This window comes from Erinaceus europaeus, chromosome 11, assembly GCF_950295315.1.
Source record: "Erinaceus europaeus chromosome 11, mEriEur2.1, whole genome shotgun sequence".
NCBI classification, from domain to species: domain Eukaryota; kingdom Metazoa; phylum Chordata; class Mammalia; order Eulipotyphla; family Erinaceidae; genus Erinaceus; species Erinaceus europaeus.
Window position 1 is genome coordinate 12,401,487 of NC_080172.1, and position 12,581 is coordinate 12,414,067.

Consider the following 12,581-nt stretch of genomic DNA (forward strand, 5'->3'; position numbering starts at 1 on the left):
GGAAGGAGGAGACAGAGAGGGAAAACGAGAGAAAGAGACACCTGCAGTCTTGCTTCACCACTGCAGGTGGGGACTAGGGGTTGGAACCTGGGTCCTTGCACACTGTAACATAGGCGTCACCACCCGGCCCCGTGGTCAGCAATTCTTAAACTGGGTACTAGGAGTCAGAATGCTTGTATTAACTATTAAGTCACAAGTAGTTACGATTTTGTCTGACTACAGAGATAGATACGTGGATCTTAGGTACAGTGCTCCTGACTGGCATCACTGAAAAAGAATTCTGATACGTTATAAAGAAATCCGATACCTTAGACTCCTCTTCAATAAGTTATTTAGAGGGCTAAGTCCTGAGGCTGACTCCATTAAGAGAGATTTGAAAGATAAGTGAGATTCCAGGAGGTGGCACAGAGGATGGAGCACTGGACTCTCCAGCATGAGGTCCTGAGTTTGACCGTTGGCAGCAGAAAGTGTGCTGTGCTAGAGTGATGTCTAGTTCATTTTGTCTCCTATCTTTGTCATTAATAAATAAATAAAATATTTTTAAAAGAAAACGGTAACAAATGTTAAAAAAAAAAAACCAAAAAACCATTTAATACGCCTCCCCAAAACAAGTTCTATTATCTCTTTCATCTACAAAAAAAAAAAAAAACCAAAACCCAAAAACCAAAGAAACAAAGAAACAAACTGAAACCACAATCTAAGAGGAGGCTGCCTGAGAAAACACAGTTGAAGAATGGTCTATGAAACAGAAAAGACAAAAGATGCTAAAAGTGTCATTCTGTTTGAACTATTTATGGAGGTCACTAATAGCGATAGAACAAAGAGTTTATTATATATGTTCTATTTTGGTTTTCTTTTTACCAGGTCATTAATGTACGTGGACATTAAGTCCCAGTGGAAAATCACTGATGGCTAGGAAGGACAGAATCCTAACTTTCTGTTACCACATGTCCACAATGAATAATGATATCAAGCAGTTCGTCATGTGAGACTGACAGTACACAAGACACAGGGCATCCAGTCCTGAACTTTCTCAAAGGGCAACACCGTGCTTCTTGGAGGCAAATAAGGAGACTTGACTGGAAGCATCCTGAGGCCCACTGTTAATTAGACTTGGAAGATGACATCGTAGCAATGATATAAGGTAGTCAATCAAAACCTATCTGCTCAGTTTATGAGACTCAGGGTAATAGTTATTAAATAGTACCTTTTATTTCAGATTATTTAACAACTTAAAGATTTGCTGAGTTGATAAGATGGTCTATTTCAGAAAGCAGCCTGAGCTGCTTTAAAAGGCAAGAAGAGACTGCTCTAAATTCCCAGGGCCACTCTAGATTTCACTATTTGTATTCTCTTTACCAGCTTATATACACACAGGGACTCTACTCGCCCATGTTTTATTTTTCTTGATATCAAATCAAAACATATGGGCAATATGAACATATAGACACTCTTCCAGATTGAAACTGTGGTAAAGCAAATATTGTGGGAGGCAGGGAAATAGCACAGTGGTTTCTGCAGCAGACTTTCATGCCTAGGTCCCAGACCTAATCCCCAGTATCAACAAGAGCCAGAGATGAGCAGTGCTCTGACAAAATAAATATATTTTGCTTCTGACTACAAATAAAGACCTTCTTGCAAACAGCTTAATCTATGTGACAGATGAAGAAACTCTTTATCTTGTTTTATTTGATTATGAAGTGTTTAATAAATCTGGACAAAGTTTAGAGAGGCTAGGGCAGGGATAGATAGCATAATGGTTGTGGAAAGAGATTCTCATGCTTAAGGCTCTGAAGCCCCAGGTTTAAAACCTTGCACCACCACCATAAGCCAGTCTCAACAGCATAAGTGAAAAATACAGCAATTACAAAAGGGAAACAGAAGGGTGATGAGAGCAGTGTATAGAGAGATGGTTTTGACTGTGAGAGGATAGTAGGACTATCTTGTGGTAAAGTGAAGTCTTATGGGGTGGAGGAGACAGCATAATGGTAAGCAAATAAACTCTCAGGCCTGAGGCTCCCAAGTCCCAGGTTCAATCCCCTGCACCACTATAAGACAGAATTGAGCAGTGCCCTGGTTAAAAGATAGATATAGATAGGAAAGAAAAAAAAAAAAAACTAGTCTTAAACAAATACAGAAGTGTAAAGCTCAACCCCAGACACTATAATACTGTAAATCAATGTTAAATGAACTAACAAGAGTCATTAGTTAAATTCCCTGAGATTTTTAACTACAGGCCTAGTATCCTTTAAATACTTCATGAACATGTCAAATTGAAATTACCATTATGGTCTACTTATGTGGAAAAAACATTACAGCTTGAACTACTTATATAGTTCAGTAAGCTTATCTCCTTTTTTTTTTTTTTTGTTTTAAAGTCACCAAGTCATCACTGATTAAAATCCATGACAAGTTTTACTAGGATCTAAAAGAAATGCAGAATATACTGATACAATATGCAATGTAGGCAGACACCAGTGGCTACCCAAAGTTGCCTATTTTAATTCTGATGAGACAAAGAAGCGAAAGGAACATTAAGCACTTATTTCCAGAGGGTTGCATTACATGGGTTCTTTCATTTCATTCCAGTGATAACTTTTTGAGGGAAGTACTATTATCTTCATTTTCCAGATGGGGAAACAGAGGCTGGTGAAATTCAATGAAGTAAGAAGCGGAACAGGGGGAGGTTAAATTAGTTCTTCCTAAATCTGTGACTCTAACAGTTTCCCATAGATTATGAGCTAATATAAGTACAGTTGTTAACATCCTTTAAAAAGGTCTGTTTACTTGTTAGTAAGTAAGAGGACAGGGTGGGGGGAGAGAAAAGAGTAAGAGCTGCCCTGCAGTAAGGGGTCAACACGTGACACATGTGTCACACACAGGGCTGCTTTTTCATTGTTAAAGCAGAGCTCTACTCTGCTCTGGTTTTCCATGGTCCCAGGGGTTATAGCTGGGATGTCGGAGCCTCAGGCATGAAAGTCTTTTATATAACGATTATGCTACCTCCCTAGCCCACAGCTGTTAAACTCTTTTTAATAAATGGTTTCTTTTTTTTAAAAACAAAACATTATTTTAATAGAGAGAGATACAGAGAGAAAGAACAGAGCACTGCTCAGCACTGACTTTTGGTAGTGGTGGGGACTGAACCTGGGACCACTGTGCCTCAGGCATGAAAATCTTTTGCATAACCATTACCTGTACCATAATTTTTTTATGTTAAAACAAGTTAATTGGAGAAACATAAACTTAATATTAATGTCAAGGTATTAATTTTTATTTTATTAGGTATAAAGACATTATGTATAACCATGTTCTTTTGAGAGGTGCCTACTAAAATATAGTCAAGGTAGAACTACTGCAGTTGCCAATGGGGATACAGAACTCTGGTGATGGGAACAATGTGAAATTATATTCTTTCTGTCTCATAATTTTGTAAATTAATATTAAATCACTAACAAAAAAAAGTCACATCACTAATTTATTTGAAAAGTATATCAAAAAAGACAAAAGAGTGCTACAACGAAAAACTTATAATTCATAGGGACAGCACTACATTAATCTTCATTTATATAATTCATTTCCCTTCTTAATTTTCACAAGAAAAAACAGCATAGAGATAGCTTAAACGTAAGTGGAATGACAACTGAAAAATATCAGATAATAACTGGATACTAAGTGAGAAAGCAGAAAACATAAGTATAGCAGATAACACTAATATAGAGTAACAATTCCCAATAATTATTAATATAGAAAACAAGAAGGATAAATCATGCCTGTTAACATCAATACTGTAACGCATATTTTACTGTTTCAATTAAAATTATTAAAGTACAGTGTTCTACTAACACCATCAAATAAATACACATGCCATTTTGGAAACTAGCTTTGATTTTACAGTGAGGCAAAAAATTTGCTCTCAAATATTATATACTTACAAAGGTATACTTTCTTTACCCAGTGGTGGGTTCATAATGTAGTCTTTGGTGATTGGTTTGACCCAGAGCAGAACCATAAATAAAGGTGCCAAGAAGTTGATATGAAGTAATGTTCTGAAAGTAGGTAAGAGATAAACATGAAAATGCAGAAAGAAAAAAAAATCCTTCACTAACTTTATAGATGTAGGACTTGGAAAACAAAGGTGGAGACTAAAAATTAGTATTCCATATAAAGATTCTAAAGTTACCATCATTCGATCTTCTTCATTATCCCTTTACACTGAGTTGAATTCTTACAAAACTACCTCATTACCTTAATTTCTCAAATGAGAAAATTCAGACTGAAGAAAGTTAAATGACCTGCTTATAACAGACAGATCTAGCACTATAGACTGGAGCTGTTAACTCCCATTCTAGAGTTCTGTAATAAACCCATGTTATATTACTGTTTTGTTACATGAAATTTAAATGACTTCGCACAATGAATCCAATAACTGTCAATACACTCATTATCTTTTGATGTTTTTCAGTGCAGCTGAAACGAAGTTGCATGTTTACTATTTACAAGATGTAGTAATTATTAATGTTCACAGTAACAGAGGGCATATAGCAGATGAAATCTATTGCAGCAACTCTAAACTAAGGAACTGTGTAAAATGTATAGTCAGGTATAATGATTTAATTATCTTAATGAATAGTGACCATGCATAGTTATTTTAATAATTATCTTAATTTAATGAATAATGACCATGCGTAGTTATTTTAATTACATTGTCAGAAAAGCTCAGATTTTTATTTCATCTTAGAGAACACCTTACTTCAGAAAAAGCCATCACAGTTAACTGACATGCATTGCATTCATGATGCATGTCTAAACTCAAAGTTAATGGATACACTTAGACACACTTTGAAATACGACCATAATGCCAGTGGTAGTAATCTGTAAGAAGAACCAGGACTCAGTCAGGCAACCAAGAATGTCAGACAGGGAAAGGTAGTTTCCAACTACCAGTTCCAACCAAAGGCATTAAAATATACACTAGTGCTTGGGGTAAGAGCGCTGCTCTTTCTAAGTAAGACTCCTGCTACAGACTAGTTTGCTCCTCCCCTTGTGACAAAGCAAAGTCCAATAACACTCCAACTTCTTTCTTAAAAAGGTAACGAAAGCATAATCCATCCACCAACTACAATGCTTTAAATGTTTTTATAAAGTGAACATTCCATCCTATTGCCTGAGTAAACCACCAGGTGGGGGGGGGGGGGAGGAGAAAGAGGCAGTATTAGGTCTGCAGTGTTGCTAGGGAACACACTGGTTCAAGGAACAGCCCATAGCAGTTTCAGAAGCTGGTGAAGGCCACCCCTCCACCCACCCTTCTAGCTTATTTTAAGTCATAACACTAGGGTTAGTGGATTGAAGTGTGTATGCAGCAGAGAGAGGGGGGGGAGAGAGCCAGGTTTTGTTTTTAGAAAAGCCAGTGGATTGATGGATGGAGGGTGAAAGCCAGGATGTAGCCAAGAGCATGCTGAGTAAAAAGAGAAGGAAAAAAGAGGGATAAAGTGCATAGTGGAAGGTGAGAATAAGTATGCGCACAGTAGAAGCAGGAACTCAGAGTCAAGAAAGACTGAAACAAGAAAATGACACAGACATGAAATCAGAACATGAAAAGACTGAAGAATCAACACCATTAAAGACAAGGTTTCAAATAACAGAACTGTTAGGGAATATGATCATTCAGAAAAGCTCCATGTCCAAATTAGATAGGTCAATATGGAACATTCTTAGCTTGAACCTTTACGAAAGAAAAAGATGGAAATTTGCATATAAACAGTTCTACTTCAAAGAGCTATAAGCCTGTTGTTCTATCAAAAGTGTTTATACCAGTAACAAAAAAATTTTTTTTTGTCAACCCTTCTGTACTCTTGTTCCTCCTTTCTTACCATCTGTGAAAAGTCTACCATCCTGATTCAGTACAGGCTGAGATATGCTAGAACTTGACTGACGGTATTCATGGTAAATCTTACTTTAAAATGTATGTGTATTCTGAGGTACAGTACACATACATTGAATTTTTTATACTCAACTGATTTCTTCACTTAAACAATAAAGTTGGTAGTTAAAATTAAAAATTTAGAATGTACAGTGTTAGTTCATAAAGAGTAACTAGTTTATTACAAACAGATTAATGATTTGGCGAAAACAGGAGTCTCATGCATTACAGTTTGGAGGAAATTTCCTTGTTTCTTAGTTCAGTTACAGAAATTATATTGTAAACACTGTCCTCTCCATTTAAAAAATAACATAAAGGTGTACTGCTATTTTTATTTTAATAGGTAAAACAGAAATTTAGTTCCTATTTTTAAAATGTGGCATGTAGAAGTAAATGAAAGAAACTTGCTTATAGTAGAAAAAGGAAGTACTGTGACATCAAATGATTAAGTTTTCAATACAGTAATTTATGATTTCATTACAATAATATACCTTCATAAGATGGAAAACATATATTTATCTGCATGTGCTTATGTACATTTTCCGCTTACTGTTTAATTTTTCCCGTGGTCAAACTCAGGGCATCCAGATGCATTTGAGCCAGTCGTAATCCAGGGAATGTCAAAAAAGCCCCAATGAGTGAACAGAAAATAGCCAGGAAAAATTTGAAAGTAAGTTTTGAAACAGGACCCCTAGAAATAAAAATGTTTTAAAGAGCTGATACATTTTTACAGTTCACTTCCTAGAAATGGTATTTCTCTTAATCACATTACAGAATATTCATAACAATAATAGTACAGTATAGTAAACTTCAACCAAAAAGATAAGTTTTTATTTAGAAATCACTTCTGATCAGTCTTGGGGAACTAGAAACTCAGTCAGGTATTACTTTAGTCACATTGGTAGCAATCTGAACTATATGTTCAACATATAAACTAATGATTAAGATACAAATTTAGCTTAACTTCTTATGATAGAAGAATTATCCAAAGAAAGATACCAACTTCTTAAAAATGTAAAAACCGTGTGTAATGATTTCTTTTTTTTAATATTTATTTATTTATTCCCTTTTGTTGCCCTTGTTGTTTTATTGTTGTAGTTATTATTGTTGTTGTTGAATAGGACAGAGAGAAATGGAGAGAGGAGGGGAAGACAGAGAGGAGGAGAGAAAGACAGACACCTGCAGACCTGCTTCACCGCCTGTGAAGCGACTCCCCTGCAGGTGGGGAGCCGGGGTTTGAACCGGGATCCTTATGCCGGTCCTTGTGCTTTGCGCCACCTGCGCTTAACCTGTTGCACTACAGCCCGACTCCCGTGTAATGATTTCTAAAAGCAACAGTCCTACTTTTCAAAAAGAATTCTTCATTGATTAAAAACAAAGACCCATTTAGAGTAAATGCTATTTTAAAATGGGATGGTTTGATTAATATTTAATAAAAAGAACTTACTGAGATTCTAAACCCTGCTTTTCAAGAAACTGCATCGCACTGTCTGAAAAATTTGTAAACCCTGCAAGGAAAAAAAGAAATCACTTTTATCACAGGGGTAAAATACAGACCTTGTCTTTGTAAATAAATGCTAGTAAACAGGCCACCTTAAATTCTGACTAGCTTATGGCTTTCGTGTGCTAATCAGTGTGCCAGTTATAATACTATAGTTTGGGTACTAGTAGACAAAGTTAAAAACATCCTTATAATAATTGTTCATTCTTTTTTTTTTAACACTTTTTTAAAAAAAATTTTTATTAATTTTATTTTTGAGAGAGATGCAGAGAGTGAGAGAAATACACACACAGTGAGAAATACCAGAGCTGCTCAGCTCTGGCTTATGGTGGTGCGGGGGATTGAACCTGGGACTTAGGAGCCTCAGGCATGAGAGTCTGTTTGCATAACCATTATGCTGTCTCCCACGCCCCTAATTGTTCATTCTATGTGTGACAAAACTTACTTTAACACCTGAGTCTTTACCTTGGGGTCCTGGTACATAATGAAATTATACTCATGTGACAATGACTATCCCACTCAATGGAAAAATAAAAAACTTGCATCTTTATTCATGTAACTTCAGAACTAAGCTTATTTACCATTATGGAAAAAAATGGAGAGGGCAGCATCTTTTTGAGAGAAAAACTCAGTTTAGCCTTAGTTAAAACAAAATCAAGATTTTACTTAATAATGAAGGCTACTAATTTAGGAAATTAAATGTATACATGTCAAACAGAATTTTCTAAACCTATTAGAAAGTTGAGGTCAGGAATATCAAGCAAAAATGAAGTTTTAAGCTGTTTTGAATGTTACCTGTTTCAAGTCCAAACTCCAGATAGTTTTCTGTGACAATCAAGACCGCCATTGCTTTGACAAAGAAAAAAAATCCAAAGGTGACACAAAGTGATCTTTCACCACCATCTTCTACTTTAAAATAATGTGTAGTTAATGAAAATAGAATTTTGCTGCAGAAGGAAAAGTTTAGGAAAACCACAAATACCTGTGGAAGTTAAGCACAGCCATCGATCTTATTCTACAACACATTTAACTATAAAATGCACTTCGGCAGGAAGTGAAAAACCTGATCTCTGAGAAAAAAACGAAGCAAACTTATTAAAGTTTGTATCGCCTTAAGGTTAGTGAGAAGTGCACATTCACGCGTTAAGTGGTAATTAATGAAAGCACATATTTCTAGTGTATTTACACAAGACATACCACAGGAATCCCCTATAAGCCACCCAATACAAAATCTAAGAATTACTGATAAGTCACTATGTGATGGAGCCTAAATATATAGAATTACTACTCCACAGCATGATTAAGTAAAGAACCCGTGAGCAAACACCTTCCATCTTATACTTAAGTCTTAAAACACTCAACACTTAAAAAAAAAAAATCTTCTAAATTTGGGCAAAACAATCCCAGCAAATCATAGTACAAAGAATGTTTACATCCCAGTACTTATAACCTAATATTACTGTATGGATTTCTCCTAGACATATTTGGCAACCTTCTTCCCATTTAACCAATGGCTGCACTATTAATTATGAGTATACTGGTAGAGTATACTGTAGCAGGACCAGTTATAAGTAGAGTATATTCTACTAGAGGTTCAAGCCCTGGGGTAAAACTTTTGAGAGAAGTGTCATGCTTCCAAAATTATGAAAAAATATATTGATAATTCAGAATTCTACATTCCATCAAAATACCAACCAGATTATTAAGCGTGGAAAGCTGAAGAATCTTAAACTAGTCGCCTCACACTCACTCTACCAAAGTATCTGAAGAAACTGAGAAAAAGAACACAAAAGTAATCTTGGGGAAAAGCCAAAGCCAAATCCCCAGCTAAAAGCAAAAATAGGCCCCAGATTATGGTTATGCTCAAGGGCTGAAAAACAAGTCAAGTCTTCTTCAGAACTCCAGGTTAAAGCAAGAAAAGTATCTATGTGGGGAGAGGAAAAAGTACTAAAAAGAAGTTTAAACCCCCAGTCTCCACTAAAGGGGGAATTCCTGCTTCACAAGGCCTGGAGCAGGGGTATGAGTATCTCTTTCTCCCTATCTCCCTCTTCCTTCTTGATTTCTTAGATTTATTTATTTATTTAAAATATTTATTTTATTTACTCCCTTATGTTGCCCTTATTGTTTTATTGTTGTAGTCATTATTGTTATCGTTCTTGTTGGATAGGACAGAGAGAAATGGCGAGAGGAGGGTAAGACAGAGGGGGGAGAGAAAGACAGACACCTGCAGACCTGCTTCACCGCCTGTGAAGTGACTCCTCTGCAGGTGGGGAGCCAGGGCTCGAACCGGGATCCTTACAACGGTCCTTGTGCTTTGCGCCACCTGTGCTTAACCCGCTGCTCTACAGCCCGACTCCTGGTTTCTTAGATTTATTTATCTAATAAATAAAGATAAGAAAAATTTAAAAACAAACTTAAAAAATTAATTCCCAGGGGGCTGGGTGATAGCGCAGCGGGTTAAGCGCACATGGTGCAAAGTGCACATGGCACAAAGCACAAGGGCCGGAGTAAGGATCCCGGTTGAAGCCCGTGGCTCCCCACCTGCAGGGGGTCACTTCACAAATGGTGAAGCAGGTCTGCAGGTGTCTCTTTCCTCTCTGTCTTCCCCCCTTCTCGATTTCTCTCTGTCCTATCCAACAACAACAGCTACAACAACAAAAACAACTACAACAGGTGCAGCAAGGGCAACAAAATGGGAAAAAACAGCCTCTGGGAGCAGTGGATTCCTGGTGTAGGCACCAGCCCCAGTGATAACCCAGGAGGTTAAAAAAAAAAAAAGCCTTTTAGAGCTATTTATTTTGACTCAGTTCTTCAAAAGTTGCCCACAATTTCCAAATAAACTAGGCAATATGTACTTTTGCTCATCTCTGTACATAAACAAAACAGAAATGATCAAACAGAAATAACAGTGAAGCACTTCACTTTGAATAAACTTTTCAAAAAATGTATTAAATTTTTAATGAGAACCTGTGATGCCAGGCACTCAACTCATGCAAGCCCAATGCTTCACTTTTGTCAATAGCTATTACTTTCTTGCTTTCTCTCACTAGGATTATTTGAAGTTACACAATCCATTCCAGTGTTTAGTTCCACTTTTTCTTATTAATTGAAGTTGAACACTTTTATAAAGAAAATATCTATTGAAAAATCTTTCATGGTCTCTAAGAAAAAGTAATTCGATAGTATTACTTTGCTGGAGCCCCCGTTATTTCTTGCAGAAAACTAAAATACCATCTAATGCTCCTGATTTAATTCACAAGCACATACAAGATGGAGTATGTAACACAAGAAATCTTAAAAGATTTTTTTCAACTTAAACCATGTTTTATTGTTGTTGTTTGTTTTGTACAAAGCCTATATGTCTGGCAATCAAGTCAAATTAAACATTTTAAAACATAGCCTGAAAATGTATGTAAAAGGGTTCTGTACCTTCAAGCATTTCACTGTTAACACAAGCACTGTGGAACTGTGACTAATGGTCCAATCCTTCAACCAAAGATAAAAGGGCTACCGAGCAACTTTATCACTCTTTGTAGAATAACTTTGCTCTCGCTCGCTCGAATTTACGTTCACTGACTCAATGTTATTCTGTGATGCAGCTTACTCGTAAGAAAAGTTCTTTCAAAAAAAAAAAAAAAATCCAGAGGACTTTAATTTCTAAAATAGTTTTACTTCCACCACTGAATTCCTAACTTTTTTGCAAGCACCTTTTAACCTTTTCTATTTTCATAAATGAAAACTTTATGCTTCATATTATAAAGCCAGTAATTTTTTTCCCACCAGTGACTCCAAGACTTCACAGGCTATCGTGAAGACAATTACTAAAACTGCTGCATACTCATTCGAAGTCTTTCCTATTCTTCTTATTCTCCATACCACACCACACAACCCCCATCCTCTAGAATTAAGAGCACACAAGTGAGGTTGTTAGAATTACAAATAAGCAGTTTTGGAAGTGAGAATTAGCTGATTTAGGAGTTGAAAGCAGGTATGTTAATTGAAATGCATATAGAACTTAGCTAAAAGAAATGGCAATTTTAGGTTCCAAGTTTTCAAAACTTTGATAGTTCTGTAGTAATTAAATGTTTTTGTCCCAAATTAAGTATGCTGAATAAAACAAATGAGGGGGAAAAAACACAAAATCACCAGCAAAACAAAACAATTTTCTTTCTTCCTTTTATGTAAGCCAATTATTTAAGTTCTGTATTTGGGGCCATTTTAACAAAGGGTAACAACTTCGGATAATTTCTGAATCAGATGATGTATGTGATTGTGGAATTAAGTGGAGCTACTGTTTTCCGTAATCAGTGGAGGCATGTGTTTGACTAATAAGTTGGCACATACAATAAGAAAGTGAAGTGAAGCCACAGAGAGGTCATAGCAATTAGACTCTGTTCATAGGGTGTGAAAGGCATACCAGATACGTTATAAACTAAGAAAAAAAAGATAGGCTATGCAAACAGACTCCTCCTTAGTGTTAATCTAAATGTCTGGCATTTACTGCAAGCTCTCATATGACCTCTGAAGGGTATTCGTGTACCCAGGCATATATTCCATTCTACTTTCTTTCCCCTTCTGTGGAGAGTGAAAGTTGGCTGAAACTAGCTTGGATTCTAAAGACCTCTAATACTTTGTTTTCCCTGAGATGGAGAGACAGCCAGCTTCTAGATTCCTACAGAGATAGTACTGTTTGACATCTTTCACAGATGCACTACTTAAAACTAAGCAGAACCAGTAAAGGTTGTGGAACCTTTGCTTTCACATTTTTGGGCATTACTGAGTGAAATGAAAGATAAAATTTATTTACAGAAACAATAATTTGAGTAGCTATTAAGATGTACATTCTTCTAATGTCTCTGTTAATAGCTACTAAGAGTTATCACATCAAATAAAACTGGGTATCAAGAATCTGTATGTGTACATAAATAAATACTAGTTTACTATCTTTACAAGTCATTAACAAGACATAAGTATCTCATATTGAGTGGTGTGGTGGTCTCAATCTCTCATTAAAATAAATCTTTTTTTTTTTTTAAACTTTTTTTTAATATTTTATTTTATTTATTTATTCCCTTTTGTTGCCCTTGTTGTTTTATTGTTGTAGTTATTATTGTTGTTGTCGTCGTTGTTGGATAGGACAGAGAGAAATGGAGAGAG

The 12,581-nt window shown here is 36.0% G+C and overlaps 1 protein-coding gene across 5 annotated transcripts in view; it reads right to left on the reverse strand.

Moving 5' to 3' along the window:
• The window catches only part of TMEM161B (transmembrane protein 161B), a 56,686-nt gene that overhangs the window by 3,765 nt on the left and 40,340 nt on the right, over window positions 1–12,581 (reverse strand). For 3 of the 5 annotated variants that reach the window (XM_016186354.2, XM_007518976.3, XM_060201144.1), the window contains 4 exons: window positions 8,220–8,371; window positions 7,371–7,431; window positions 6,474–6,614; window positions 3,936–4,049 (listed from right to left, as the gene is read on the reverse strand). In XM_016186354.2, coding sequence (XP_016041840.1) covers window positions 3,936–4,049; window positions 6,474–6,614; window positions 7,371–7,431; window positions 8,220–8,371 — 468 coding nt within the window. The remainder of the gene's footprint in view (window positions 1–3,935; window positions 4,050–6,473; window positions 6,615–7,370; window positions 7,432–8,219; window positions 8,372–12,581) is intronic. The other 2 variants (XM_060201145.1, XM_060201143.1) reach the window with 2 other exon arrangements.